The sequence below is a fragment of the Vidua chalybeata genome, chromosome 15 (genome assembly GCF_026979565.1).
Source record: "Vidua chalybeata isolate OUT-0048 chromosome 15, bVidCha1 merged haplotype, whole genome shotgun sequence".
NCBI lineage: Eukaryota > Metazoa > Chordata > Aves > Passeriformes > Viduidae > Vidua > Vidua chalybeata.
Window position 1 is genome coordinate 15139694 of NC_071544.1, and position 22276 is coordinate 15161969.

The 22276-nt window shown below is 59.4% G+C and overlaps 5 protein-coding genes across 12 annotated transcripts in view; 2 read left to right on the forward strand and 3 right to left on the reverse strand.

Moving 5' to 3' along the window:
• Positions 1–10419, forward strand: part of NSD1 (nuclear receptor binding SET domain protein 1) — a 61109-nt gene extending 50690 nt beyond the window's left edge. For 3 of the 4 annotated variants that reach the window (XM_053956837.1, XM_053956834.1, XM_053956835.1), the window contains one exon: positions 1674–10419. In XM_053956837.1, the coding sequence (XP_053812812.1) occupies positions 1674–3979 (2306 nt within the window). In that variant the 3' untranslated portion in view covers positions 3980–10419. The remainder of the gene's footprint in view (positions 1–1673) is intronic. The other variant, XM_053956836.1, reaches the window with a different exon arrangement.
• A 75-nt stretch (positions 10420–10494) lies between these two features.
• RAB24 (RAB24, member RAS oncogene family) lies at positions 10495–13131 on the reverse strand. 2 transcript variants are annotated; one of them, XM_053956839.1, is made up of 8 exons: positions 12972–13131; positions 12513–12581; positions 12320–12398; positions 12125–12192; positions 11927–12026; positions 11533–11583; positions 11371–11433; positions 10495–10911 (listed from the first exon to the last, which is right to left on the reverse strand). In XM_053956839.1, exons 1-8 carry the CDS (start codon positions 13086–13088, stop codon positions 10847–10849), a joined length of 612 nt encoding a protein of 203 aa, XP_053812814.1. In that variant the 5' UTR covers positions 13089–13131; the 3' UTR covers positions 10495–10846. The 2 variants fall into 2 exon arrangements, with proteins under 2 accessions (XP_053812814.1, XP_053812813.1); XM_053956838.1 differs by having other exon boundaries at positions 11371–11457.
• Positions 13132–13218: 87 nt separating this feature from the next.
• PRELID1 (PRELI domain containing 1) lies at positions 13219–14968 on the forward strand. The gene is made up of 5 exons (XM_053956972.1): positions 13219–13354; positions 13600–13825; positions 13905–14018; positions 14222–14300; positions 14694–14968. Exons 1-5 carry the CDS (start codon positions 13263–13265, stop codon positions 14828–14830), a joined length of 648 nt encoding a protein of 215 aa, XP_053812947.1. The 5' UTR covers positions 13219–13262; the 3' UTR covers positions 14831–14968.
• Positions 14969–15438: 470 nt separating this feature from the next.
• On the reverse strand, positions 15439–16472 carry MXD3 (MAX dimerization protein 3). Its single transcript, XM_053956973.1, has 5 exons — positions 16318–16472; positions 16209–16238; positions 15988–16102; positions 15723–15888; positions 15439–15640 (listed from the first exon to the last, which is right to left on the reverse strand). The coding sequence occupies exons 1-5, from the start codon at positions 16470–16472 to the stop codon at positions 15531–15533; spliced, it is 576 nt and encodes a 191-aa protein (XP_053812948.1). The 3' UTR covers positions 15439–15530.
• Positions 16473–16931: 459 nt separating this feature from the next.
• On the reverse strand, positions 16932–22244 carry LOC128795657 (lateral signaling target protein 2 homolog). Of its 4 annotated transcripts, none has more exons than XM_053956642.1 (12): positions 20923–22244; positions 19955–20095; positions 19742–19879; positions 19446–19648; positions 19274–19363; positions 19075–19164; positions 18891–18992; positions 18352–18809; positions 18164–18277; positions 17915–18013; positions 17665–17777; positions 16932–17607 (listed from the first exon to the last, which is right to left on the reverse strand). In XM_053956642.1, exons 1-12 carry the CDS (start codon positions 20992–20994, stop codon positions 17362–17364), a joined length of 1866 nt encoding a protein of 621 aa, XP_053812617.1. In that variant the 5' UTR covers positions 20995–22244; the 3' UTR covers positions 16932–17361. The 4 variants fall into 4 exon arrangements, with proteins under 4 accessions (XP_053812617.1, XP_053812616.1, XP_053812618.1 ...); XM_053956641.1 differs by having other exon boundaries at positions 17665–17780; XM_053956643.1 differs by lacking the exon at positions 20923–22244 and adding an exon at positions 20565–20608 and having other exon boundaries at positions 17665–17780.
• Positions 22245–22276: the final 32 nt, after the last annotated feature.

The window sequence follows — 22276 nt, forward strand, 5'->3', positions numbered from 1 at the left end:
CTGCTCCACAGAGTATCATTCAGGACATGAAAGGTTCAGCACTTTCTACTTCAAATGTTTCCTCTGCCATGGGCATTGCTGTCAAGTAATTAGAATTTCCTGCTTGTTTGCATGTTTGCTAATTGTGTGATCTTATTTCTAAGAGCCCCAGGCTGTCCCTGGAGAGGGTGCTTATTCATTAGACCTTTTTATCCTGTCAAAGACCATTAGAGTGGTTTGATAGGATTTATCCTTCCTGAAACAAACTAGCAGGTTTTGACTTTTTAAATTTTCCATCTGTACAAATGACCTCTATAAGAATGGTCCCAGGGTCTTTGCAGTGTTGTGTGGGTCTCTGGGATGCTGCTAGTGCAGGGGGAGCAGTGACAGCCTGTGCTGCAGCACCATGAGCCAGGAGCAGGGGAGAACATGGGAAGTGTTAAATATCCTCACTTGGAAAAAAATGCTGAAAAATTGGAAAAGACACATAAAAGCAGCATGCATATTTTTGAGACTGGAACAGAAGCCTTGGATTGGCTTCAAAGGAGAGGAAAAACTTACTACGTGTTGCCTTCAACCCCAGGGGGAAAGCAGCGTGAGAGAGGGGAGTGGAGAGCTGCTGTTGCACAAGTCCAGGGAGCAATGCCCACAGCTGCTCAGTGCTGTGCTGCAGGAACTCGCCTCCCTGGGAAGAAGCTGGTAGCCACAGGTCTGTGGGTTTGGTTCAGGCAGGCTGGGAAGTGCTCTGGCCTGGCTGGTGTCCGTGGTTGCCCTCTGGCTCAGAGCTCTGTGTCAGGGCTGCTCTGCGAGGAGCTGCTCCCCACAGCAAGGCAGGGAGCAGGAGAGATGGGGGATGTGGGGTGCTGGGAGAGCACAGAGGCAGGAGTTGTATTTGGAGAAACATCTTTGCTCATCCTGTAGTGAAAGGTCAGGAGCTCAGTGTGTGTCTGGTTGTGTCCATGAACTGGAAGCGTTTGGTAGAGCCAGACACAGCCTTGGCTGAGGGAGCAGAAGGCTGAGCCAGCAAGGTCAATTACAAGTGAGAAAAGCAGCAGTCTCTGAAGTGTAATGTTGTGTTTTGCCTGCTGGTGGTATTGATGGTCAGTAGGTTTGCTGTGAAGATGGAACTGCTGGGGGAGCAGCTTTGTTTTATCATGGCCATACATGGCCAGAGCTTAAGGATGTGCCTTTGGGTTCAGAGACAATAGAAACTTAGCCCTTGTGATCGCTGCTCTCTCACTTCTTCTTTCTAAAAAACAGGAAGGGAGGTTTTTGACCCAGAATTAAAAGATGAATCTGACATGTTTGCTTTAAGTCCTTTGGGTGTTGTGCACAGATAACCTGTGCCATTTTCTATGAAAATCAGAGCTACAGAGATGTGAGAACTAGGGATGTCTGCTCCTCTCTAGACACCTCTGTTGGTTAGTGCTGTGCAGGAGCCAGATGGGCTTTTGGTCTGAGCTGATGTGGCTTGTGTTTGTCATGATTATCATTGCCCTTGCTGCTTCTGAGAATGCAGATTTGTGTTAATTGCCTGTCGAGCTAAGGCAGAAACTGAAGAGGACAATGTAGAATTGTATGTGGGTATTACAGGAGTGTTCTCACATTCCCCTGAACTCCCTTTGCAGCTGGCCTTTGTCTCTTGCCTTGTCCTACTCCTAAGGTGTGTCTTTTCTCCCATGTCCATGCTGCAGGAAAGTGGGAGTGCCCGTGGCATCAGTGTGATGTGTGTGGTAAGGAAGCAGCTTCGTTCTGCGAGATGTGCCCCAGGTCCTTCTGCAAGCAGCACCGGGAAGGAATGCTCTTCATCTCCAAGCTGGATGGACGACTATGCTGCACAGAGCATGATCCCTGTGGGCCTCACCCTTTAGAGCCAGGAGAAATCCGTGAGTATGCGCCTGCCATAGAAGGCCTGACTAACGGCGAGGACACCCAGCCACCAGAGCAGCTGCCTGCAGACACAGAGGCCGACACAGACCTGAGTGTTCAGCCCCTGGACAGCCTACCTCAGTCTGTGGCCCTCAGACTGCAGTCACCAGAAAAGCCCCCTGCTACCCTAGCGCTGAGGCTGCCTTCTTCAGACAAGCCCCCCACCACCCTTGCCCTGAGGTTGCAGCCATCAAACAAGCCCCCCACCACCCTGGCCCTCAGGCTACCTTCACCAGACAAACCACCTGCCACCCTGGCTCTGAGACTGCCACCGTCAAATAAACCCCCCGCCACCTTGTCACTGAGGCTGAAGCCATCCAACAAACCCTCCACCACCCTCTCGCTCCGGCTTCAGCCTTCAGACAAACCTCCCACCACCCTGTCGCTCCGCCTGCAGCCATCAGACAAGCCCCAGGCTGCCCTGTCCCTGAGGCTGCAGTCAGAGAAGCAGCCCATCATTGTAGCGCTGCGGCCTCAGCAGCCCGACAAACCTCCCAGCAACGCGGTGCTCTGGCCGCTGGACGAGTCCTCCAGCGACGCCTCGCAGCCTCAGCTGCCGAGCAAATCTCCTCCGGGATCGCCGCAGTCCCCGTTGGATGAGTCGCTTGTTACTGCTGGTGACCTGCAGCTCCAGCTCTCAGATGAGGCTCCTGATGGCCCCGAGGTTTTGGAGTTATCGGACAAGTCCCTCATTGACAGCAGGGCCCAGCAGCCCGAGCTGCTGGATGAGTTCCCCGTGAAATGCCTGCATCCTCCCCTGTCTGACAGACTCCTCACCACGGTGGGGATGCTGCAGCCCCAGCCAGAGGATGAGCCTCCTGAGGCCGATCAGCTCCAGCCGCTGGACGACTCCTCTGCCCGGAGTCCGCAGCCACAGGCTGTGGAAGAGGCTTCCTGCTCTGTGGTGCCGCAGGTCCCGGCGTTGGAGATGGCTTCCAGTCCTGAGGTGCTGTGGTCTGTTTCCGTTGAAAAAGTCCCAGACTCCCCAGTCTCACGGATCCTGCCCTCAGAGAAGGCTCCTGGATCAGCAGTACCACAATCCTTGCCTCTAGAAAGGGCTTCCTTCTCTGGGGCGGTGCGGGTCCCAGACACAGAGAAGTCTCCCAGCTCTGGGTCACCCCGTCCCGTGCCTCCAGAGAAGGCTGCTGATTCAGGTATGCCTCAGATCCTGCCCACAGAGAAGGCCCCTGGCTCCCGGTCACCGCATGTCCTGCCCACAGAGAAGGGTCTCAGCTCCGGGGCCCTTCGGATCCCGCTCACACCGAAGTCTCTCTCCCCCGGGGTGCTGCGGCCCCTTCCTCCAGAGAAGGCTGCTGACTCCGGGGCCCTGCGGGTTCTTCCTTTGGAAAAGGCTCTCAGCTCTGGGGTGTCTCGGCCTCAGCTCTTGGAGAGGCCTCTCGCTCTTACGGCCCCATGGCCTCAGGCATCGGATAAGCTGGCTCCTGCTGTGGCTCCTCGGCCTCAAGCCCTGGACAAGCCTCTAGCTGCATCAGCTCCGAGGCTGTTGCTGTCGGAGAAGGCGCTGCGTCCTGTCGACCAGAACGCTCAGCTGAAGGAGAGAGGAGCCCCAGCCATGGAGCTGAGTCCCCAGCAGAAAGAGAGGACCATGTTAGCTGGAGAGCAAATCTCTTGGTCTGCTGGGAAGGTGGTGACGCAGGTTGGACAAGTACCTTGGCCTACAGAGAAACTACAGACGCATGAGCAAAGCCACTGGTCCACCACGAAAACCCTGACGCCTGCGGAGCAGCCTTCCCGGACAGCAGAGAAACTACCAGAGCCAACCCTTCAGCCCAGCTGGGAAGTGGCCTCAGCCCCCTCGGAGCAGACCCCGTGGACATCAGAGAGATTGTGTGCATTCGAGCAGACCCCTCGGCCAGCCAGGGAAGCGCCGGTGCCCCCGGAGCAGATGCAGTGGCTTGTCACGAACGTTGAGACAATTGATCAGATTGCTTGGCTGAATGGAAAAGCACAGACTCCTCGGGGGCAGGACCCTTTGCCTGAACAAAACACAGCGCTAGCCCGTAACCAGGATTCTGTCTGTCGTGAGTTGGCTGACTCAGAGCCAAAGTGAGGTTGGTGAATATGGGAGGCAGGTTTCAGTTGTTTAATGTTTAGGGAGGGGGAATCTTTGTTTTGTTTTTTTTATTCACTTCCCTGAGCCCAGCCCCTAACCCATGCACATCCCATCCATATTCTCTTGTGACACGAGCAAGGACATTCTCTTAAATCTGAGTCTGGCCCAGCCAAAGGGAGAGAGCATCCGTGAGCTTTTCCTCTTCCTTTTATAAATGGTAAAGCTGAAATAAAGAGTCCACTCTGGGTAAAAATCTCCAATTCCATTGAAATGGTCACATTACTGATCCAGTGTGTTCAAGCTCCAGGTTTGTTTTGTAGGTGGGTTCCTAGGCACAGCCAGGGGCCTTGCTCTTGTTACGGCATTTAAATAAAATGGATCAGTCAGGCTGCCTTGGCACTGGAGATGTTTCAGGGATCATGCAGTGAGCAGTCAGGTGTGTGTCCTTGCCAGACTCCAGAAGCAGGGAAGGGATTTTATGTCACCTGCCCAGGTCTCTGTCCCTGCAGGGCGTTGCTTTACGAGGTTTGTCCGTGTGTTTACTGGGGCATGCTGTGTGTGTGGTTTGCTCAAGGACAGGGATCATCTCCAGTGAGATGGGAGAGGAGCTCCTGCACTTGCTCAGTGCAGTTTTCTCCAGCAATAGGCAGTATCCATTCAGGCTCCTTTTCTACAGAGCTATGACTGGCCAGGCCCAAGAAGCAGGAAATCTGGAGGAAATCAGGGAAAAGAGAGATCTTGGAAGAAGTCATCTGGGAGTTTTTTCATTCTTGTGTCTTAATCCTTTAGCACAGGACACACGGAGTGTTTTCCTGCACTTGACAACATAGTGACCCATACAGCAGCAATAGCAGAGCAGAGTGGGTTCCTGGAGGTGCTGAGCACTGCCCTGCCAGGGGGACAGTGCTCCCTTTCAAATTTCCATCCAGTCTCTTCTAGACCTCTGTTGTCAGCGTGAGCCAGCAGACTGAGCAGTCCTTTCTCCCTTTGCCTCAGATGTGTTCAGAATGCGTTCCCACACACCTGGTGTTGCCAGCAGCAAGCCAAGCCTGTCCTGCTCGCTGCACAGCGCAGAGGCAAGGGTGTCGTAGCTGGATCGAGACCCATCTCAACACCTTCCCCTTGTGTAGCTTCTGGCTTAACTCTTCTACAACCAAAGGAGACTTGAATTAACTGGACTGTGTTGGTGTGCATGTGTGTGTGCGCGTGTGCGTCCATCCAACTGAATTGTAGTTCTCACACTGGAACACGGTGGGCTCCAGCAGCTGGCTGGCTTTCTTTTTTTCTCTTCTCCCTTTTACAGTGAAGGCGATGTTTAGTACCTGGTGGTCATCGGGCTGGTGTCCAGACTAGGCCTGCTGAAAGCCGTTCAGTCAAGCGTTGAGGCAGAAGTTGGCTTGGCTGTGGTGCTCGTGGGGCAAGCAGTAGAGTCCCAGGGACCTGCAGCATCTTGTGACCACCGGCACCCTCGCAGGCAGGAGGAGGACAGACCTCCTTTGGTGGCACTGCCTGGCCTGGATAGGGTTGGTGTCCTGCCGAGGAAACGCTGCTGACCAGCTTTTTCCCACTCTCACAACACATTACCTCTGTAATTACCTGAGCTCCACCAATCTGGGGCCGCAGCCTCGGATCTCCATGCCGCAGCCAGACCCTTGCGCAGCTCCAGTGTGTGTATCCTTCTCCTTCCAGGCAGATCCACAGGCCCCTCCCCAGGAAGGGAGAGTTCAGCCCCATGCTGACCTCCTTCCTCCAACATGGGAACAGGTCCTTGTTCCCACCTGGCTTGCAAGTGCCTGCTGCTCCCAGAGCAGACAGTCATGAGCTTTGCAGTTTTCTATGAAGGGAGGCAGACACCTGTACCAAGACAAATCCTGATCCGTTCTCCTTTCCTGATGTGTGCACCCTGAGACAACGTCCTGCTGTAAAGGCCGGGTGTGCTGGGCACAAAGGGACATTACCAGTGCTATCTCTTTCTCTAGTCCAAATCATTTCAGATGCTTTGTAGAATAGCTCACAACTTGGAAAAGCTTTATGGCTTATGGAAACTTACTTGTTTAATGTTGTTTTTTTTCCGGGAAGACTGGCAGGTCAGTTCCTGCTTGCTGCTGAAACTAGGGAAGTGCAAGCAGCTTGCATTTCTGCGTGACTCCTCCACAAAGGGAATCAGGACAACTCAGATCCATTGAGAGAGAAGATTATTTTATGGGCATTCATTAAGGTTTTTAAACAAAATGAAAAAAAAAATTATGGCGTTCAGTATATTAAGTATTTATCATGTGTGAGAAGGAAAATAAATCTTGAATTTACATTTATAAGCCTTCCCATGAGCTGGACTTAGTGATGTAGATTGTGTAAGTAGGGTTTCCTCAGTGCCAGCACCCAGCTAGCTCCCACTGTAACCAGAGAGGTCTCTGCACTGCTCTGTCCACCTCCGCTTTGCATTGTCACGTGTTAACTAGTTACTTGTTTCATGAAAAAATAAACTGTGAATATTTTTGGTGCAGGCTTTTTTAAATCTGTAAAATGGAGAAGTTCTCAGTGAATTCTCACAAGAGCAGGTTTGAAAAAAAATCACTTCTATAAATTGCGGGCTCACATAGCAGGGTGAGGCTCACGGCAGCAGCCGCCTTTCATGCCAGCAGGTGCTTACCCAAAAGCTTGTTTGGAGCAGTGAACATGGATTAAACCTTTGCATGGCATTTTCCACAGCCTACTTTGTTGCAGCTACTGTACCCCGTCTCTCTTCTTGTCTCTCTTTTCCACAAGGGTCCAGGTTTTTGGCTTCTTACCTTGCAGCTACTGTTGGAAAGTTGAGTTCAGCGTAGCTAGGAGACTGCTTGGCAAAACTGGTGTTGAGGAACATCATTGAAGGAGGAAGCCAGGAAGCTGCTCTTCCCTCTTCACCCTCGCTGGAACCTTGGGTGATGCTCTGTCAGATCAGGAGGGCTTTTCAGAGGAAGAGGTGGTGCTTTTGGGAGTCTCTGGGCTTTTCTGGGTCACATAGACAAGGCCTGACCAGCTGTAGAGAGAGGTTCCAGCAGCCCTGCCTTTGTCCAGCCTGCCCTCATTAGGGAGCATGAGCTGGGGAACAACTTCAGGCAGCAAAACCCTTGTGAAGGAAATGTGGGCATCTTCTGTACTCAAGGTGACTCACTGGTGGCAGGGGGCAGCACTGCCTTGGAGGAGGAGAGGGACACGTCTGGGTTGAAGCAGTTGGGTAAGTTTGCTGTCATTTGTTACTGCCTTCAGAATTCAGGCAGTTTTAATCACTTTTAAAAGTGAAGGGTAGAGACAAAGTAACCCATACCCCTGGCAGACTTTGTGGGTGAGACACTGCTGCAGCCTCGAGCTGGGCTCAGACCTGTGCAACAGCTCCATGCCAAGGTTGTGATGCTCTCTTGCTGTGTTGGAGGGATCCAGTCACCTGGTCACTTAGTCCTGGGTCAGCCCTAATTGCACCCAACGTGGGTGAGAGGTGACTCCTGTGTTGATTCACTGGTGTGGAGCACTGTAGAAGCAGAATCAAGGGTGTAATTATCTCTGTCCCTTCCCTGGTGTCCCACGATGGCTCAAAGGAATTTTCCAGACTCATTCCTGGTAGGAGTGGCTCCCTCTTCCCATTTCTGAAGGGGGTGCAGGCTCTGCTCCTGTGTGAACACTTTGCTGGTCAACATCCCTGCTGCTAGGATAACTGCTGCCCCTGCTCAGAGCAGTGGGCTGGGCTCAGCAGCGGGCCGTGGCCTCCACCCCACCCAAGGGGGAGGACCCACTTTAGTGTTGGATTTCCACTGTGGGCAGGAGAGTCCCAGGTGCCCTTTGGTGACAGAGGAGCTCTGATGAGGGGTAGCAGCGTGGTCAGGGCCTTGTGCCCCATCGGGATGAGGGTTGCAGAGGAGGAGCCACCACGGGACGTGTGGGATGTGTGGGCAGGAGGGGAGTGTGCACAGGCCAGTGTTCTGCGTGGCTTGTCCCATCTTCCCCAGTGCCCACTGTCAGCCAGGGCTCTGGTGAATCTAGCAGGAGAGTTATCACTGTAAGGAATAATCACCTCACCTACTGCACGTCTTCAGATGCAAATTAGCTCATGGTAGCTTGCTTTATTGCTGTTCTCCAGTTAAACTTTTCCTATTTAACAAAAAAAGCTCCACAGGAACCAGAGTCACTTCAATACACAAAGCATCTGGGTGGTACTGTGGGAGCACATGTTAATTCAGGGTTAAACCCCTGCAGGCAGAGGCTCTGAAGGTGTGGCTGGTGTTAAAGTTTGGGAGATAAGAGAGATGATTGAATGTAAAGGACATTAAAGAACTAAGGTGAGACAGTGCATTTGCTAGAAAAGCTTCAGCTTAGTTTCACAGGAAAAAAACGGAAGAGAAAAAAAAAGCAGCCCTAACCTTGATGCTCTTGGCAGTGTGTTAGCCCTGAACATGCTCTGGGTGTGCCCAGCTCCTATCTGGAGACCACAGCCAGTGTTGTGACAGGGCAGGGGGAGTTTGAGAAACTTCAGACCTTCAACACCTTCTGTTTATTTTTAATTTCAGCCTTAACTTCTGATTTTGCTTGATGTTTGGAATAACCATAATTGTAACCTGCTTGTAATGTGCTTTGCCCTAAATTACTGATGAGGCTTTTGGCCTTTGCTAGCCAGTGAGTGTTAAAGCAAAGTGGCAAATCGTGCAGCTACTCTGAAAGTATGGGGGGGATGCTGTGTTTGATCTCCCAGGCTTTGCCCGCGCTAATTACCCACCCTCCTGTGATAGTGATAACGCTGGTGGCAGCATTTGCAGCCAAGGCTGCTCCTCCTGCAGCAGCACAGCTGGGCTGATGGGTGCTTGGGGCTCCCAGGGCCTGGGACACGGGACACTGGAGCTTGGGGACTGAAGCCTGGCTTCAGCAGGAGTCTCAGCTGTGGGGTGTGGCAGTGCCCTTGCTTAGCAGGAGATGGGAGGATGCAAGATTCCTGCTCCGGGTCCTACAAAAGTGATGTAAGCAAAGCTTGGTGCCGGGGGAACAGGACAGATTGTGTGAGCTCGGGCTGGAGGAGCAGCAGTGATGGACAGTCCCTACAGCACTGAATCTACCTCCTAGGGAAATCTGAGAAATGGGTGTTGCTATGGCCTATTTCAAGGTAAAGTTTTAATCATGTTTGCCCTTGGCAAAGCCCTTGGGCTATTGTGGTGCTATTGTAAACCGTTGGCAGCTTAGCACAGTAGGGCTGGACTCACGGCTCCTGGCCCTCGGGCTGGGGCTTCTTGGCCAGCTGATCCCATCCCCCTGGAGCTGAGGCCGGGCTTCAGCACGTGTGACTGAAACAGGACAAGGAGCAACTCGGTTCCTTCAGTTTCTGGTGGTTTTGAGACTAAACCAGTGTGCCACTGAGCCCCGTGGGGAGGCCGTGGAGCCGCGTGAAGCAAGCAGGCATCCGCTACTGCATGTTCTTCGTGTCTGTTTGGTACTGAGCTGGTTTCAGTTTTTTGTTTCTTTTTCTGATGTTTCCGAGTTGTTGACTTCAAGGAACTGGGTTTTGTGTATTTTTTGTAGACACTGGGAACTTGTTAAAAGGAAAAGCAGCAAGCACACCTGGAGGTTGAAGGTGGAGCTTGGCTGGAGCTGAGGGTGGCCCCGGCCGGTGTGGGTGGGAGGTGAGATGAGTTGGCAGCAGCGGGAGCAATCGGGGAGTGTCTCTCCCTGCGAGGGGCCATGGAAGCCTTTCTGCAGTGGCGCTCCCAGCCCTGCATATCCATGGTGCCGAGCTCGCTGCCCCACCAGCCTGGTTGCCCCAAAGACATTGACCATGCTGGGCACCGTGCCTCACTTTTAATGTCCCCTGCCACCCTCCAGCACTGTGTGCCCTAGCTGGGGTCCTGGCTGCCAGCTAGCCAAGGGCCCTGGGGAGGGTGGCTGCCCACTGCCCCTTCCTCACTGCCCGAGGACATGGCAGCAGCGAAAGTTGTGCTGGAGCCATGAGTGAGAGGTTTGCTCATGGAATAACCTTGGTGTGAGCAGCCCCACGCTGCCTCCCTTCCCCTCCGAGGTCTGCTGCCCACAGGGTCCTGTTCTGCAGGCTCAGGCAGAGGGAAACACATCAGGAGTCAAAGATCCCAGCCAAGGCAGAGGCTGGCGCCGGAGCACTGCAGGGGGGACAAAGGGGTGCTCAGCCCTGGCCAGGAGTCGTCTGTCAGTTGTAAGAAGGAATGTCAGAGCAGGTGAGAGTAAACTACATATTTCCAGCATGTATATTATTTTTAGAAGAGGGAGAGGGGAGAGTCTTGGACCATTGATTACTTTCATTTTGCTCCCCTTAGACTGTTGGCTGTGTATGTGAAACTTATCATGAAAAGAGGGTTGCCCTGCCCAGGTGCTCCCAGAACATGTACTGTAATTCTTTGTATATAGAAGAAAAATTACTGTAAAGTAAAGTTTAACTTTACTCTCGATGTCCTCTTGTGGTTTGTCTTGCTGAGTTGGGGGAGGCAGGGAGGGGAGAGGCCTGACAGCCTCGCGCGCAGGGGGACGGCTCAGACCACAACGCGTTTTATTTACATTGTACACCTCGAGAGAAGACGCTTAAATAAATCTGCAAAGAATCAAGCATCTCTGAGAGAATAAGTTACTGGCCACCGCTGGGCCACCACAACTCCCACAAACACCACAGGTGGCAGGGAGGGGGTCCCCAGAGTGACAGTCCATGATTCCTGGCACTGCACGGCAGCCCTGTGCCGCTCTGTGTGCCAGGAGAGCAGTCCGGAGGCTGTGCTGCAGACAGGCCCCAACAGCTAAAACACAGCAGGTAAAAAACCGGAGGAGGCCGGTGCGCGCCAGCTGCCCATCCAGCAGCAGCAATTCCCTTTTGGCACAGGTGGCTCAGTGGTGGCAGCAGCTGTAGAAGTAGGGACTGTTCCTCTGGCCCAGGTTGACACCCTTGTCCTCTGGAAGAGAGCAGGAGCAGCAGGCTGCTGGCACGTCCACGCCACCAAAGCTGCTGGTCCCAGGCGTGGGCCCTGGCAGGTCCCATGGGGAGGGTTTGATGCCCCGTGGAGAAGCGGCGAGGTTCAGGGTCATGGCACAGCTCACACAGCACGGCCCAGCCCAGGGCGGGAGGCACAGCCAGGCTGAGCATGCCTGGGCAGGGTTGGTGCAGAGCTGAGCCAGTCCTGCAGCCCAGCAAGGCTCCTGGCTCCCGGCTGCCAAATGCCACCATGAGGCAGCTGAGCCTGGCCTGAGCAGGCATGAGGATGCTGTGATGGAACTCAGACTCCATGAGACAAACCGTGGCACAGAGCCACAACAGCCCCCAAGGAAAACCTTGTCAGACCCTCACAGCTCATGCTCTGCACCCAGAAGTACAGGGTAGGGTGCCTGGGAAGGAACAGGTCCTGCCTACTCACCTGTCATCACCTGGAAGGCAGAGAAGTTGACATAGTCCTCGGCGACCTTTTGGAACAGCTCATCTGGGGGGCGAGGAGGAATGGCAGCTGTGGGTGCCCCCCTGCCAGGCAGAGCCCCCAGCCCTGCTCAGCCAGGACGCGCCCCAGCAAGGAGCTACTCACCCACGCTCTGGCCCGTTTTACTGGAGGTCTCAAAGAGGTCTGCCTTGATCTCTGAAATAAGGGCCCAGGTTGGCACTTGCTGCACGGGCTCATCTGCCCCCAGAGTCACCCCTTGGGCACAGCTGCTGACAGCGAGCTGGCAGGGACCCAGGGCAGGGCTCCCAGCCCCTTGGCCCAGCTGGCCACGTGCCTGCCCATGTCAGGACATGCTGTGCCCAGGGAGGTCCCTGGCAGAGCCGGTGCCTCACCATACAGGGAGCCCAGGTGCCATCGGATCTGCTGTGGGCACGGCAAGGGCAGAGCTCCTCAAGCTCCTCGGGTGGTCGCAGCAGCTCAATCCTCCCTCTCTCCCCACCCACTCAATGAGCCCGGGAAGGGCCAGCGCTGGCCGTACCATCAGCGTAGTCCTGCACATCGTGGAAGTCAACCCCCCGCTTCCTCCTGTCCTCCTCCAGCAGGTCGCTCTTGGTGCCACACAGGTAGATCCGGCAGCCCTGCGGCAGGAAAAGGGTTGGGAGGGGTGTGCCCACGTCCCCTCCACCAGCGCCCTTTGTCCTGTGGGGAGGCTTCACAGCCCCCGGGCCCCCCGTACCTCCTCACAGTTCTGCAGCTCGTTCACCCAGAACTTGGCTCGCTGGAAACTGCCGCTGTCGGTGAGATCTGGGGAGAGGAATCGGGGTCTGCTGACACTGCTCCTCAGTGCCCGACCCACCGGTGTCACCACCACCCCGGCCCGGGCCCTTTGCAGCCACCAGCTCCTTCCCCTTCCCATTCCCCGTGCCCTTACCGTAGCAGACAACGGCAGCCCGGGCTCCCCGGTAGTAGATGCGGCTCATGGCCTCATAGCGCTCCGAGCCCGCCGTGTCCTGGGGGCGACAGGGAAGTGCCCGGCAGGTGACGGGGGGTCGGAGGGTCTCAGGGTCAGGGGGTGGCCAGGGATGTCAGCGGGCCGCTGGCACGGCCCTCGCCCCTGCACTTACCCAGATGCCCAGCGTCACCGTCTGGTCCCCCACGGTCATCACCTTGGCCACAAAAGCGGCTCCGATCGTCTGGAAGCGAAGCAAGAGGAGCGGTGGGAACCGGCCCGGGGATGCGGGGGCACCTGGCCTGGGAACACGGTGTAAACCGGCGCAGGGACACGGAGGAATTCATCCCGGGGCGTGCGGAAAGAGGGTGAGGAAACGAGGGGACCGACCCGCGGGCGCGGGAGGGATGCGGCGGGTCCCAGCCCGGACTCGGGGGGAACAACGCGAGGGGACGCGGTGCCAGAGCCGTGGGTGGCCGCATCCCGGCGCGGAAACGGGGGTGACCACGCACGGCAGGATGCGGGGGTGCCACGCGAGGGGCTCATCCCGGGGAGGCGAGGGAGACGCGGGGGGCGCCATCCCGGGGACGGGGTGCAGCAGCGCGGGGCCGCGAGGTGCCGGTGTGTCACTCACGTTCTGGTAGGGCCCGGCGCGGAAGCGGCCGTGGGCGCAGCGCTCCACGAGGCTGCTCTTGCCCACCCCCTCCTGCCCCAGCAGCACCACCTTGGCGTCCACCCGCCGCCCGCTCATCCTCGCGCCGCCGCCGCCGCGGGGCGGGGCCGCACCGGGCGGGGCGGGGCCGGAACCGAGCGGGGCCGGGCCGGAAGCGGGCGGGGCGTGCCGGAAGTGCGCGCGGCGGGGCGGGGCGGGGCGCGCGGGCCGCATGGCGGCCGCCCAGCAGGCGCGGGCCTGAGCGGCGGCCCCATGGGGAAATACTGCGCCAGCCTGGGCGTCCTCAAGGGGCCCTGGGACCAGGTGTTCGCCGCCTTCTGGCAGCGCTACCCCAACCCCTACAGGTGCGCCGGGGCCCTCCCCGCCCCGCTGTCCCGCCTGGGATTGGTGCCGCCGCCCGTGCTCAGCCCAGCCCTTTCCCCGGGGGTCCCGCGGGCTCCAGCCGGCGCGGATGGGTGTCCCGCACCCCAAGCGCCCAGCGGGCAGTTGGTTCCTCCCTGCCTGCCTTAATCCTTCAGCTCCCGACGATTCCCACCCCCGGGGGAGAGTCGGCGAGGAGCAGGGCGTGATGTTTTCTTCCCCATTTTAGCAAACATGTCCTGACCGAGGACATCGTGCACCGGGAGGTGACGCCGGACCACAAGCTGCTCTCTCGGCGGCTCCTGACCAAGACCAACCGGATGCCGCGCTGGGCAGAGCGCTTCTTCCCAGCCAATGTCGCCCACTCCGTCTACATCCTGGAGGACTCTATCGTGGACCCCAAGAACCGAACCATGACCACATTCACCTGGAACATCAACCACGCTCGTCTCATGGTAGGCGCTGCTGCTGGGCGGGCGTGTGGGGGGTGGAGGGGACCCAGCGGTGCCCACGGCCGGGCTGTGCCTCGTGCAGGTGGTGGAGGAGCGCTGCGAGTACCGGGTGAACCCCGAGAACAGCAACTGGACCGAGGTCAAGCGGGAAGCCTGGGTGTCTTCCAGCCTGTTTGGCGTCTCGCGGGCCATCCAGGTGAGCTCAAGCAGTAGAGCTCCTGCTTGCCCCCGCTCTACCCTTTCCTTGTGCTGGTTTTTACACCCTTTCCCGTTGTTCCCCCCCCCCCATCATGAGCTCTTGAGGCACCCAGACCCATCACTGTGACTTTTCAAGCTGGGATAAAGCCCCAGGGGCTGCGTGTGACAGGGCTCGCACCTTCACTGCCTTTTCTCTTGCAGGAGTTTGGTCTGGCCAGGTTCAAAAGCAACGTGACCAAGAGCACTAAGGGATTTGAATATGTGCTAGCAAAAATGCAAGGTGGGCACCAAGGGCAGGCTGGGGCTGACCGGGATGGGTCTCTTGGAGTTAGAGGTCACTCTGGGAACACTCCAGTCCATGGGCAGGTTGTTGCTTGAACTCATCTGACTGTGAAATCCTCACCCCTTGCCTTTGCCCTGTGTCTTGGCACTGCCTGCTCTTCCCGAGTGGATCAGGCCAGCAGTGATTGCAGGGCCGGGCAAGGGTGGAGTGCAGGCAGGAGGGGGTGGAACATGGCCACGGTCATGTGCCTGTGGTTCCCCTTTGCGACGTGCCCCGACGTGCCGCGGTCAGGAAGGCCGAGCTCATCTTCCTCCCTGCGTGGGGACGTGCCTCGGTGGCAGGGCCGGTCTAGCCAGCACTCCTGTGGGGTTAACAGCTTCCATGTTGTAGGAGAAGCTCCATCCAAAACACTGGTGGAGACAGCCAAGGAAGCGACCGAGAAAGCCAAGGAAACAGCTCTGGCTGCTACGGAGAAAGCCAAGGACCTGGCGAGCAAGGCAGCCACCAAGAAGAAGCAGTACGTGTGAGGGGCCAGCTGCACCAGGACAGATAGGAGACTCCTTAGATTTTATATTTTTAAAGAAACTGTATAAGTCTGACAATCAGCTGCTGCTTGACCCTTTCTGAGATGTAATTATCATTAAAGAATCTACTCCCACCTCTGATTTGGCTGAGGCTGGCCTGGCTGGAGCAGAGCCCAGCGCTGCTCTCCACTCTGGGGGTCCAGCCCTCTGTAGGGAAGACACAGGCCAGGGTTTTACCAAGTGCCTTTACTATAAAAGTGTCGGGTCTGTACAAGAGAGCGGGGTGGCTGCAGGAGCATGAAGGCAGGTTGCTTAATGCACTCGTTTCCCCTTCCTGGCTCTCCAGGGGCAGGAGAGCCTTCCTGCAGTCGTGTCTGCAGTGGGCAGCAGCGCCCCATACCCACGCCAGGCAGCCCCCAGACTGCCCGTGGGTGCACAGGGGGAGGCAGGAGGGTGTCCTCAGTGACAGCCGGGCCTTCTTCCAGCACCTCTTCCAGTGCCTTGTGCACAGCAGGTGCCACAGCACAGTCCAGCCCCATGCACCCAGTGCCACAGCCAGTGCCACCCACCTGTGGGGGGGCAAAGCTGGACTCTCGTCCCCATCTGTGGCCCCTTAGGCTGGCAGCTGTGATGAGGCTGGCTGGGGCTGGGTTCCCAGCAGGAAGGAGGCAGGCAGGCAGGGCAGGGAAGGCAGCAGGCACCGTCAGGATGCAGGGCTCTGGGGGCTGGAGTAGCTGTGGTCCCTCCCGGTGCCAAAGCTGGGCAGCAGGTTCCCTCTGAACACCACACCATCCACCTCTACCTCGGCATCCTCTGGGCACGGGGGAAGGCCGGGTCAGGCCCTTGGCTGCTTTCCCTCCCTGCCCACCCTCGTTCTTTCTTTCCCCTTTCTTACCTTCCTCGGAGGGCTCTGAGAGCCGGGACGAGTCCAGGCTGTCAGCCCGTGCCCGTTCCCCATCAGCGGGCAAGAGCAGCGATTCCAGCCGCCGCCGCAGGCTCCGCTGCCGGTCCCGCAGCCGGTCCTTGGCCCTTCGTGCCCTCAGTTCCTGCTCCTCCAGCCTCTGTGGGGACCCGGTGAGCCATGAGCGGGGGCCGAGCTGGGCAGCCCTGTTGCCACACAGAGACCTCCCGAGCGATGCCGGTGCCACCACCCCCCTCACCTGGATGTGAAGCCGGGCACGGTGCAGGAGGCTCAGCGTGGTGGAACGGGACGGCCCCGCGCCCACCGGTACCTGCTGCTTCAGCCGCTCCAGGCAGCACCGGAGCTGCGCTCTCCTGCGGCCGGGCAGGGGAGGGGAGCAACACGGGGGTCAGCCGCGGAGAGGAGGCAGGGGCTCTACCACCCCCTGCCCCGCCGCTCTCCCCGCACGCCCCCCCGTACCTGTGCTTCTCCAGCGCGTTGTGCACCGACCTGCGGAAGAGACACGGGTGATCAGCACCGCCGCCACCGTCCGTCCGTCCGTCCACCCACCCACTCGCCCACCGCTCACCTGACGCTGTCCACGGCCCGGCGCGACGGCGCAGGGCAGAGCGCGGCGTAGCCGTGCTCGGCCTCGGCCAGGCCGAGCGGGTGCCGGTGCTGGCGGTGCTCCAGGAACTCGGCCGCCTGCAGCAGCACCTGGATGCTGGTGGCCGCGGGCTCCATGGCGGGAGGGTGGGGGGGCCGCGAGCCGCGCGCTCATTGGCTGCGGGGCGCCCCGCGCCGCTGACGTCACCCCGGCGGGCAAACAAATTCAGGCGGGAAAGCGCGTGCTTCAAATTTGAATCGGCGGGAGGGGAACGGCGCGGGCCACGCCCCCCCCGGCGTCAGGCCACGCCTCCCGAGCTGGTGTCAAGCAATTGTCACCCCCAGGGCCACGCCCAAAACGGCCACGCCCCCAGGCCACGCCCCCGGTAAAGGTGCGCCCGCCCACGTGCGCGCCCGGTGATGGGCGGGGCGCGGCGCGCCCGTGTCCGCCCGTGCGAGCCGGCCGGGAGCGCGCACGCCCTGCTGCCCCCAGCCCCTCATCCCCCGCCCCACCGAGCCCACGCGTGTCCCCACACCGCCCACCAGCCCGCCGGGGATCGCCGCGGCCCAGCGCCACACGGCCCAGACAGACGGGTTTATGTCTTTATTAAAATCCATCGGGTGGAGGCGATAGGGAGGGAAGGGGAGCGCCGGGCCCCAGCTCCCGGGCACGGCACGGCACGGCACGGGCGGCCCCGGGGCACCCGCTGTCATGTGAGGGCTGTTTGCACCTTCTCAGGCCAGGCCCCGGGGGGAGACTCTGCCCCGGGCCCAACAGCAGCCAAAGTTCACCTGAAAAAAAACCACCACGAAGCACATTTCCAGCCGGGGGGCAGGTGCACGGCGGCAGCAGGCAGCTCACCCAAAGCAGAGCAGTCCATGGTGCACCAGGAGAGGCGGTCCTGCGCCCACCATCACTCCGCACGGGCTGCCACCGTGTGTGGGGTCCTGCCCCTGTGCATCGGGGGGGAAGCCTAACACCAGGTGGGGGGGTCCTGCCGCCATGCCCACCAAGCTCTGAGGAGAGTCACGGGGCCGAGGTGCTGCCCGGCAGCCCCGGAGTGGCCCTGGGCACCCAGCTGTGCGGCCTCCTAAGATCCAGATTTGGCAGAAGGACTCTCACTGGCTCCGGGCACAGCGGGATGTGGGCGGGAGGTGTGTGCTGTAGCAGTGGGCGCAGACACGTACGGGTTTGGCCTGGCCATAGTAGGGCAGCACTGCGGTGTTCGGTGAGCAGCGGGCACAGAAGATCTGCCGAGAGGCCAGAGAGGGGCTGAGCAGAGCCGGGTCTCTGGGGGGTCCCACATGCCCCATCCCAAGCCCGTCCTACCTTCCCGCAGCTGCGGCAGTGGTGCCGGCGGCGCAGCAGGGTGAAGGGCGAGCGGCAGGCAGAGCACTGGCTGCATGTGCTGTCGGGCACCCACTCGGGCAGGTGGCGGGCACCTGCTGGGCAAAACACGTCGGTAAAAGCCTCTCAGCCTGGCTCCCCTCACAGCCAGACCCCCTAAGGCAGGATGGGGCAGGATCAGCCCCAGCCTCACACCCTGCCCCAGAGCCACAGCACCTGGGCAGCCCCTCACCTGCCCTCCGGAGCCTGGCAGCCTCTGCAGGCCTGGAGCACAGTGGGCAGTCAGCCACGCGAGGAGCATCTGTCCCACAGGAGTCACCATCTTTCTCTTCTGCGGGGACAAGGGTCCAACCAAGCTGGAGCTGGGCAGGCACGATGGCCACGTTTTTCCCAAGCCTAGGGCTGTGGCCTTGCTTCACCAGGGATGGGCGATGGGCAGGGCAGAGAGGAGCAGTCCCCCATGTCCCTGGGGATTACTCACTGCTGTAACTCTGCTCCTCCGAGGGCTCCGCCTGCGAGCACACGATCTTGAAGACCGTTTTCAAGATGCTTCGCATGTCACTGGCAAAGTTGGTCTGGAGCTGATCAGCCACCCCTGCACCAGGAGGGTGGGGGGTCAGGGTGCTGGGGGGATCAGGGTGCTGGGGGGTTGGCTTGGGGGTCACTCACCCGAGATGCAGACGAAGAGGGTGTGCAGCATGTCCTTGGTGCTGCTGTAGCGGGAGCGCAGCTCCGAGCAGCGGGCACCTGGGGTGGCATTGACCCCCATCCCTGGGCCACTCCCACGGGGCTGGGGACTGCGCAGGGCGGAGGTGACCATTACGCCAGGGATGGTATGAGATGTGCCATCTTGGCCCTGTTCCCTGCCCACCGCACACCCCTGCTGCCAATCGGTGCCCAGGTCATCCACTGCACTGGGGGGTCCCAGTCGTGTCGTGCAGGTGGGGAGTGGTTGGGTGGCATTAGGGACCTCCAGAAGACTGAAGGGAGCAGGAGGGTCCACACTGGGCACATCTGCCCCCCCAGCTGCGGGGGCATCTGGACTGCAGGGATCCTCCTGTTCGGCTGTGCACAGGCTCCTCTCCAGCAGGCAGAGCTCCTCTGCTGACAGCACCCACAACAGGTCCCTGTGGTGAGGGGTTGGCATCAGCCCCATGCACGGCCCCATTGCTGCCCCACAGCCCTGCCCATCACCCCTCACTGCACACCTGATCTTCTTCAGGAGGCTGTAGAAGGGGCTGAAGACCCGGGACATCTCCTCAGGGCTCCGCTCCAGGCTGAGGGGACCCTCGGGGTAGATGAGGAGACCGCTGTGAGGAGACAGAGCCCAGCTCATGTCAGGGGCTGGTACAGGGCAGGGGACATATCCCCTTCTCCAGGGGCTGCACCCACCTGATAATGGCCAGGCGAGGGATGGTGAACATCAGCAGTGGTTCATAGCCATCAATCATCTCCTGGGTCAGGTAGCCCAGGTGCAGGGCTCTGGGGACACACAGACACCCTTACAGTGGATCTGAGCCTAGGGATGCTGCCCATCCTTGGGGCTGGAGTCCCTGCAGCCCCCACCTGACACACAGTGCCCCTCACTCACCTCTCCACTGTCTCACAGAAGAGCACGATGATCTCCTGCTGCCTGTAGATCTCATCAGGAGACTTCACTGCCACCAGCGAGGACACGTAGCTGGAGAAATGGGGAGACTGTGAGGCCCCTACAGTCCTGGCACAGCCCACCGTGACCCCAGCACCCTACCCCTGCCCCTTACCTCAGCTCAAACTCTGCAAATAGCCGGTCAAATTGGATGAGCACAGCCCGGACAGGCTCTGGGTAGGAGTTGGGTTGGCTCAGGCTTTGCTCCCGCAGCACTGTGCGGACCAGCTCCAGGCTGCACAGCAGATTCCTGGCCTGGGGCCGCAGCTGTGCCCCATCTGACTCCTCCATCTCCAGGAAGGTCCCAGCCAGGAGGCACTGCCGGGAAAGGCACTGTCAGCAGCCAGCACCAAAGGCAATGCCTAACCCCAGGGTCAGCTCGCGGTGGGGTGCCCATCGCCCCGGGCTCACCTCGGCAGCAAACAGCATGTGGTTCCCCAAGTTGTCCACCAAGAGCTCCTCGGGGAACTTGACCAGGTAGTCACGGCTGTGCCGCTGCGTGGGGATGCACTCCTCCATGATCCGCTCCAGGACGGCCAGCAGGTGAGCCTGGGAACGGCAGGGGTGTCACCCGCAGCTTCCCGGGGGGACGGAGTCACGGCGGGGTCCGGGCTGCCCCCGTACCTGGCTGAGGTGGAGCTGGTTGAGGAGCAGCAGGTACTGCTGCGGATCCAGTTCGGCATCCAGCCCGTTGATCTCGGCCACCACCCGTGTCACCCTCTGGTCGGCAAAGAAGAACTGGGAGAGCAGGCGTGGGTCGGAGCGCTGCGGGAAGAGCAGGGGGGTGATGGTGAAGGCACCCCGCATCTGCATGCGCTGCTTCAGCGGGATCCCAAAACTCCCATTCCCACAGTCGCAGAGGGATCGGACCCCACGGGTCCACAAACACATTCGGGCAGGTACGTGGGACATCCCACGGCAGTTTTGGCTCCTCCCGGGGAGCGCCGCCCTCCCCACCCACCCGTGCCTCAGTTTCCCCGGGGCCAGAGCAGGATGAACAAGCTCAGCCGCATCCCGGCAGCTTTGGCACCGATCCGTGCGTGGCTCTAAACACCGGGAAAAGTCCTCCGGAGTCCCCCCGCTTCCTCCTCCCGCTCCCGCACGGGGGACCCCGGCCGCCCCCACTGCTCCCGCGATCGCCGGAGCTCCTGGATCGCCCCGACGGGGGAGGTCCGGGGGCTCCGCCGGTCCCGGGCGCAGGGAGGGCGACCCGGTGTGCACCCCCCGGTCTCACCTTGGGTCGGCGGAGCCATCGGCGGAGGGCAGCGGGCAGCATGGCGCGTCCCGCAGCTCTGCCGCCGCCCGGCTCCCCGCGCCCGCCGCTCGCCGACGGGGCGGGTCGGCACCGGGCACCGCCCGGGGGCGGATCGGAGCGGTGTCCGCCCAGTCCCGGCACCGGGACGACCCGTCTGCTCCTCGACGGACCGGTTCTCTGTGATGGGAAGGGTGAGGGTGCGTCTGCCGTGGGGGTTTCACCACCGGCTTTTCCTTCCCGGTCTTGGTTCCCGTCTCAAATTCCCGACTGCATCCCCGGCTACCCTCCCCCGTTTCCTCTCTCCCCGCAGCCCAGCCTTCCAGGGACGGCGACACACCTCAGCGCTTCCCACAGCCCGCCGAGCATTCCCGGAGTGATTGGGAACACCGGGAGAAGCACCCGCAGGCATCTTCACTGTGCAGGGCGTGGAGTGCGGAGCGGGGTAATGCAGTGGGAAGGGGGTAAAGTGACCCCCTCGGTGGGACAAAGAGGAACCAAGTGGCCAAGAAGAGGTGCCAGGGGGTACTCGGGGTGTTGGCCACAGCAAACCACCCCAGCTGTGCCAAAGGACGTGTTTGCTCCAGACCTGGCACCTCTGGCCACAGGATGTGGGTACTGATAATTCAGGTGGCTGAAAGCCTAATGGGGTGGATTCATTGGTAAAGAATCCGTGGAGGATGGTTGAACAAACACGGCAGTGGCACGTCCTCGGCTTCAGGCAGTCCCTGAGTCATGGCAGTGCCCAGGCTGCGCCAGACGGGTGCAGGTGTGGGACTGGCCCCGGTGTTGGGGTTCCCTGTGTACCCCACAGACTCCGGCTCTGTTTTCAGCCATGTCCTGGTTCCCATGGATGGGGATCCCTGAGCACACAGTGAGACTGGAGCCCTGCTTGTCCCACAGGTCCACGCAGATCTGGGCACACAATAAAAAATAATAAAGCTATTAGAGTGTCCAAAGGAGGCTGCAAAGAGTCTCGAGGGGATGTCCGATGAAAAGCTGCTGAAGTCCCCATGTCTGTTCAGTCTGGAGAAGAAGAGACTGAGGAGAGACCTCATTATGGGCTGCAGCTTCCTCAGGAGGGGCAGCCGAGGGCAGCTCCAATCTCTGCTCTCTGTGATAGTAACAGGACACGAGGGAATGGCTAGAGCTGTGTCAGGGGAAGTTTAGGTTGAATATTAGGAAAAGGTTCTTTGCCCAGAGGGTGGTCAGGCACTGAACAAGCTCCCCAGGGAAGTCATCATGGCCCCAAGGCTGACAGAGCTCCAGGAGCATTTGGACAATGCTCTCAGTCACAGGGTGAGATTCTTGGGGTTGTCCTGTGCAGGGCCAAGAATCACAGAATCATAGAATAGTTTGGAAATGACCTTCAAGATCATCTCGTTCCATCCCACTGCCATGCACAGGGACACCTTTCTCTAGACCAGGCCGCTCCAAACCCTGTCCAGCCTGGCCTTGAACACCTCCAGGGATGGGGCAGCCACAGCTTCTCTGGGCAACCGGGATGCATCACCACCCTCACAGGGAAGACTTTTTTCCTAATATCTAATCTAATCCTGCTCTCTTTCAGTGTGAGCTGCACTCTGGTGATCCAGCGGGGGATACGATCGCGATGCGGCCCCGATCTCCATCGAGGCCCCGGCGCCTTGAGGGCCCGCGGGAGCCTCGGGGAGCGAGGCCGGATTCGAACTCGC

Coding starts and splice junctions, on each gene's coding strand:
- RAB24 (XM_053956838.1), bottom strand. CDS start 13,088: ATGAGCGGGCGGCGGGTGGACGCCAAGGTGGTGCTGCTGGGGCAGGAG. Junction 12,027..12,124: donor AGCTGCAGAACTGTGAGGAG/GTACGGGGGGCC, acceptor TTCCTGCCGCAG/GGCTGCCGGATCTACCTGTG. Junction 11,458..11,532: donor TAAAACGGGCCAGAGCGTGG/GTGAGTAGCTCC, acceptor GGGCACCCACAG/CTGCCATTCCTCCTCGCCCC.
- PRELID1 (XM_053956972.1), top strand. CDS start 13,263: ATGGGGAAATACTGCGCCAGCCTGGGCGTCCTCAAGGGGCCCTGGGAC. Junction 14,019..14,221: donor GCGTCTCGCGGGCCATCCAG/GTGAGCTCAAGC, acceptor TTTCTCTTGCAG/GAGTTTGGTCTGGCCAGGTT. Junction 14,301..14,693: donor TGTGCTAGCAAAAATGCAAG/GTGGGCACCAAG, acceptor TCCATGTTGTAG/GAGAAGCTCCATCCAAAACA.
- MXD3 (XM_053956973.1), bottom strand. CDS start 16,472: ATGGAGCCCGCGGCCACCAGCATCCAGGTGCTGCTGCAGGCGGCCGAG. Junction 16,103..16,208: donor AACGCGCTGGAGAAGCACAG/GTACGGGGGGGC, acceptor GCCCGGCCGCAG/GAGAGCGCAGCTCCGGTGCT. Junction 15,641..15,722: donor CTCAGAGCCCTCCGAGGAAG/GTAAGAAAGGGG, acceptor CCCCGTGCCCAG/AGGATGCCGAGGTAGAGGTG.
- LOC128795657 (XM_053956641.1), bottom strand. CDS start 20,994: ATGCCTGCGGGTGCTTCTCCCGGTGTTCCCAATCACTCCGGGAATGCT. Junction 19,649..19,741: donor ACATGCTGTTTGCTGCCGAG/GTGAGCCCGGGG, acceptor CTTTCCCGGCAG/TGCCTCCTGGCTGGGACCTT. Junction 18,810..18,890: donor AGCCTCCTGAAGAAGATCAG/GTGTGCAGTGAG, acceptor CCCTCACCACAG/GGACCTGTTGTGGGTGCTGT.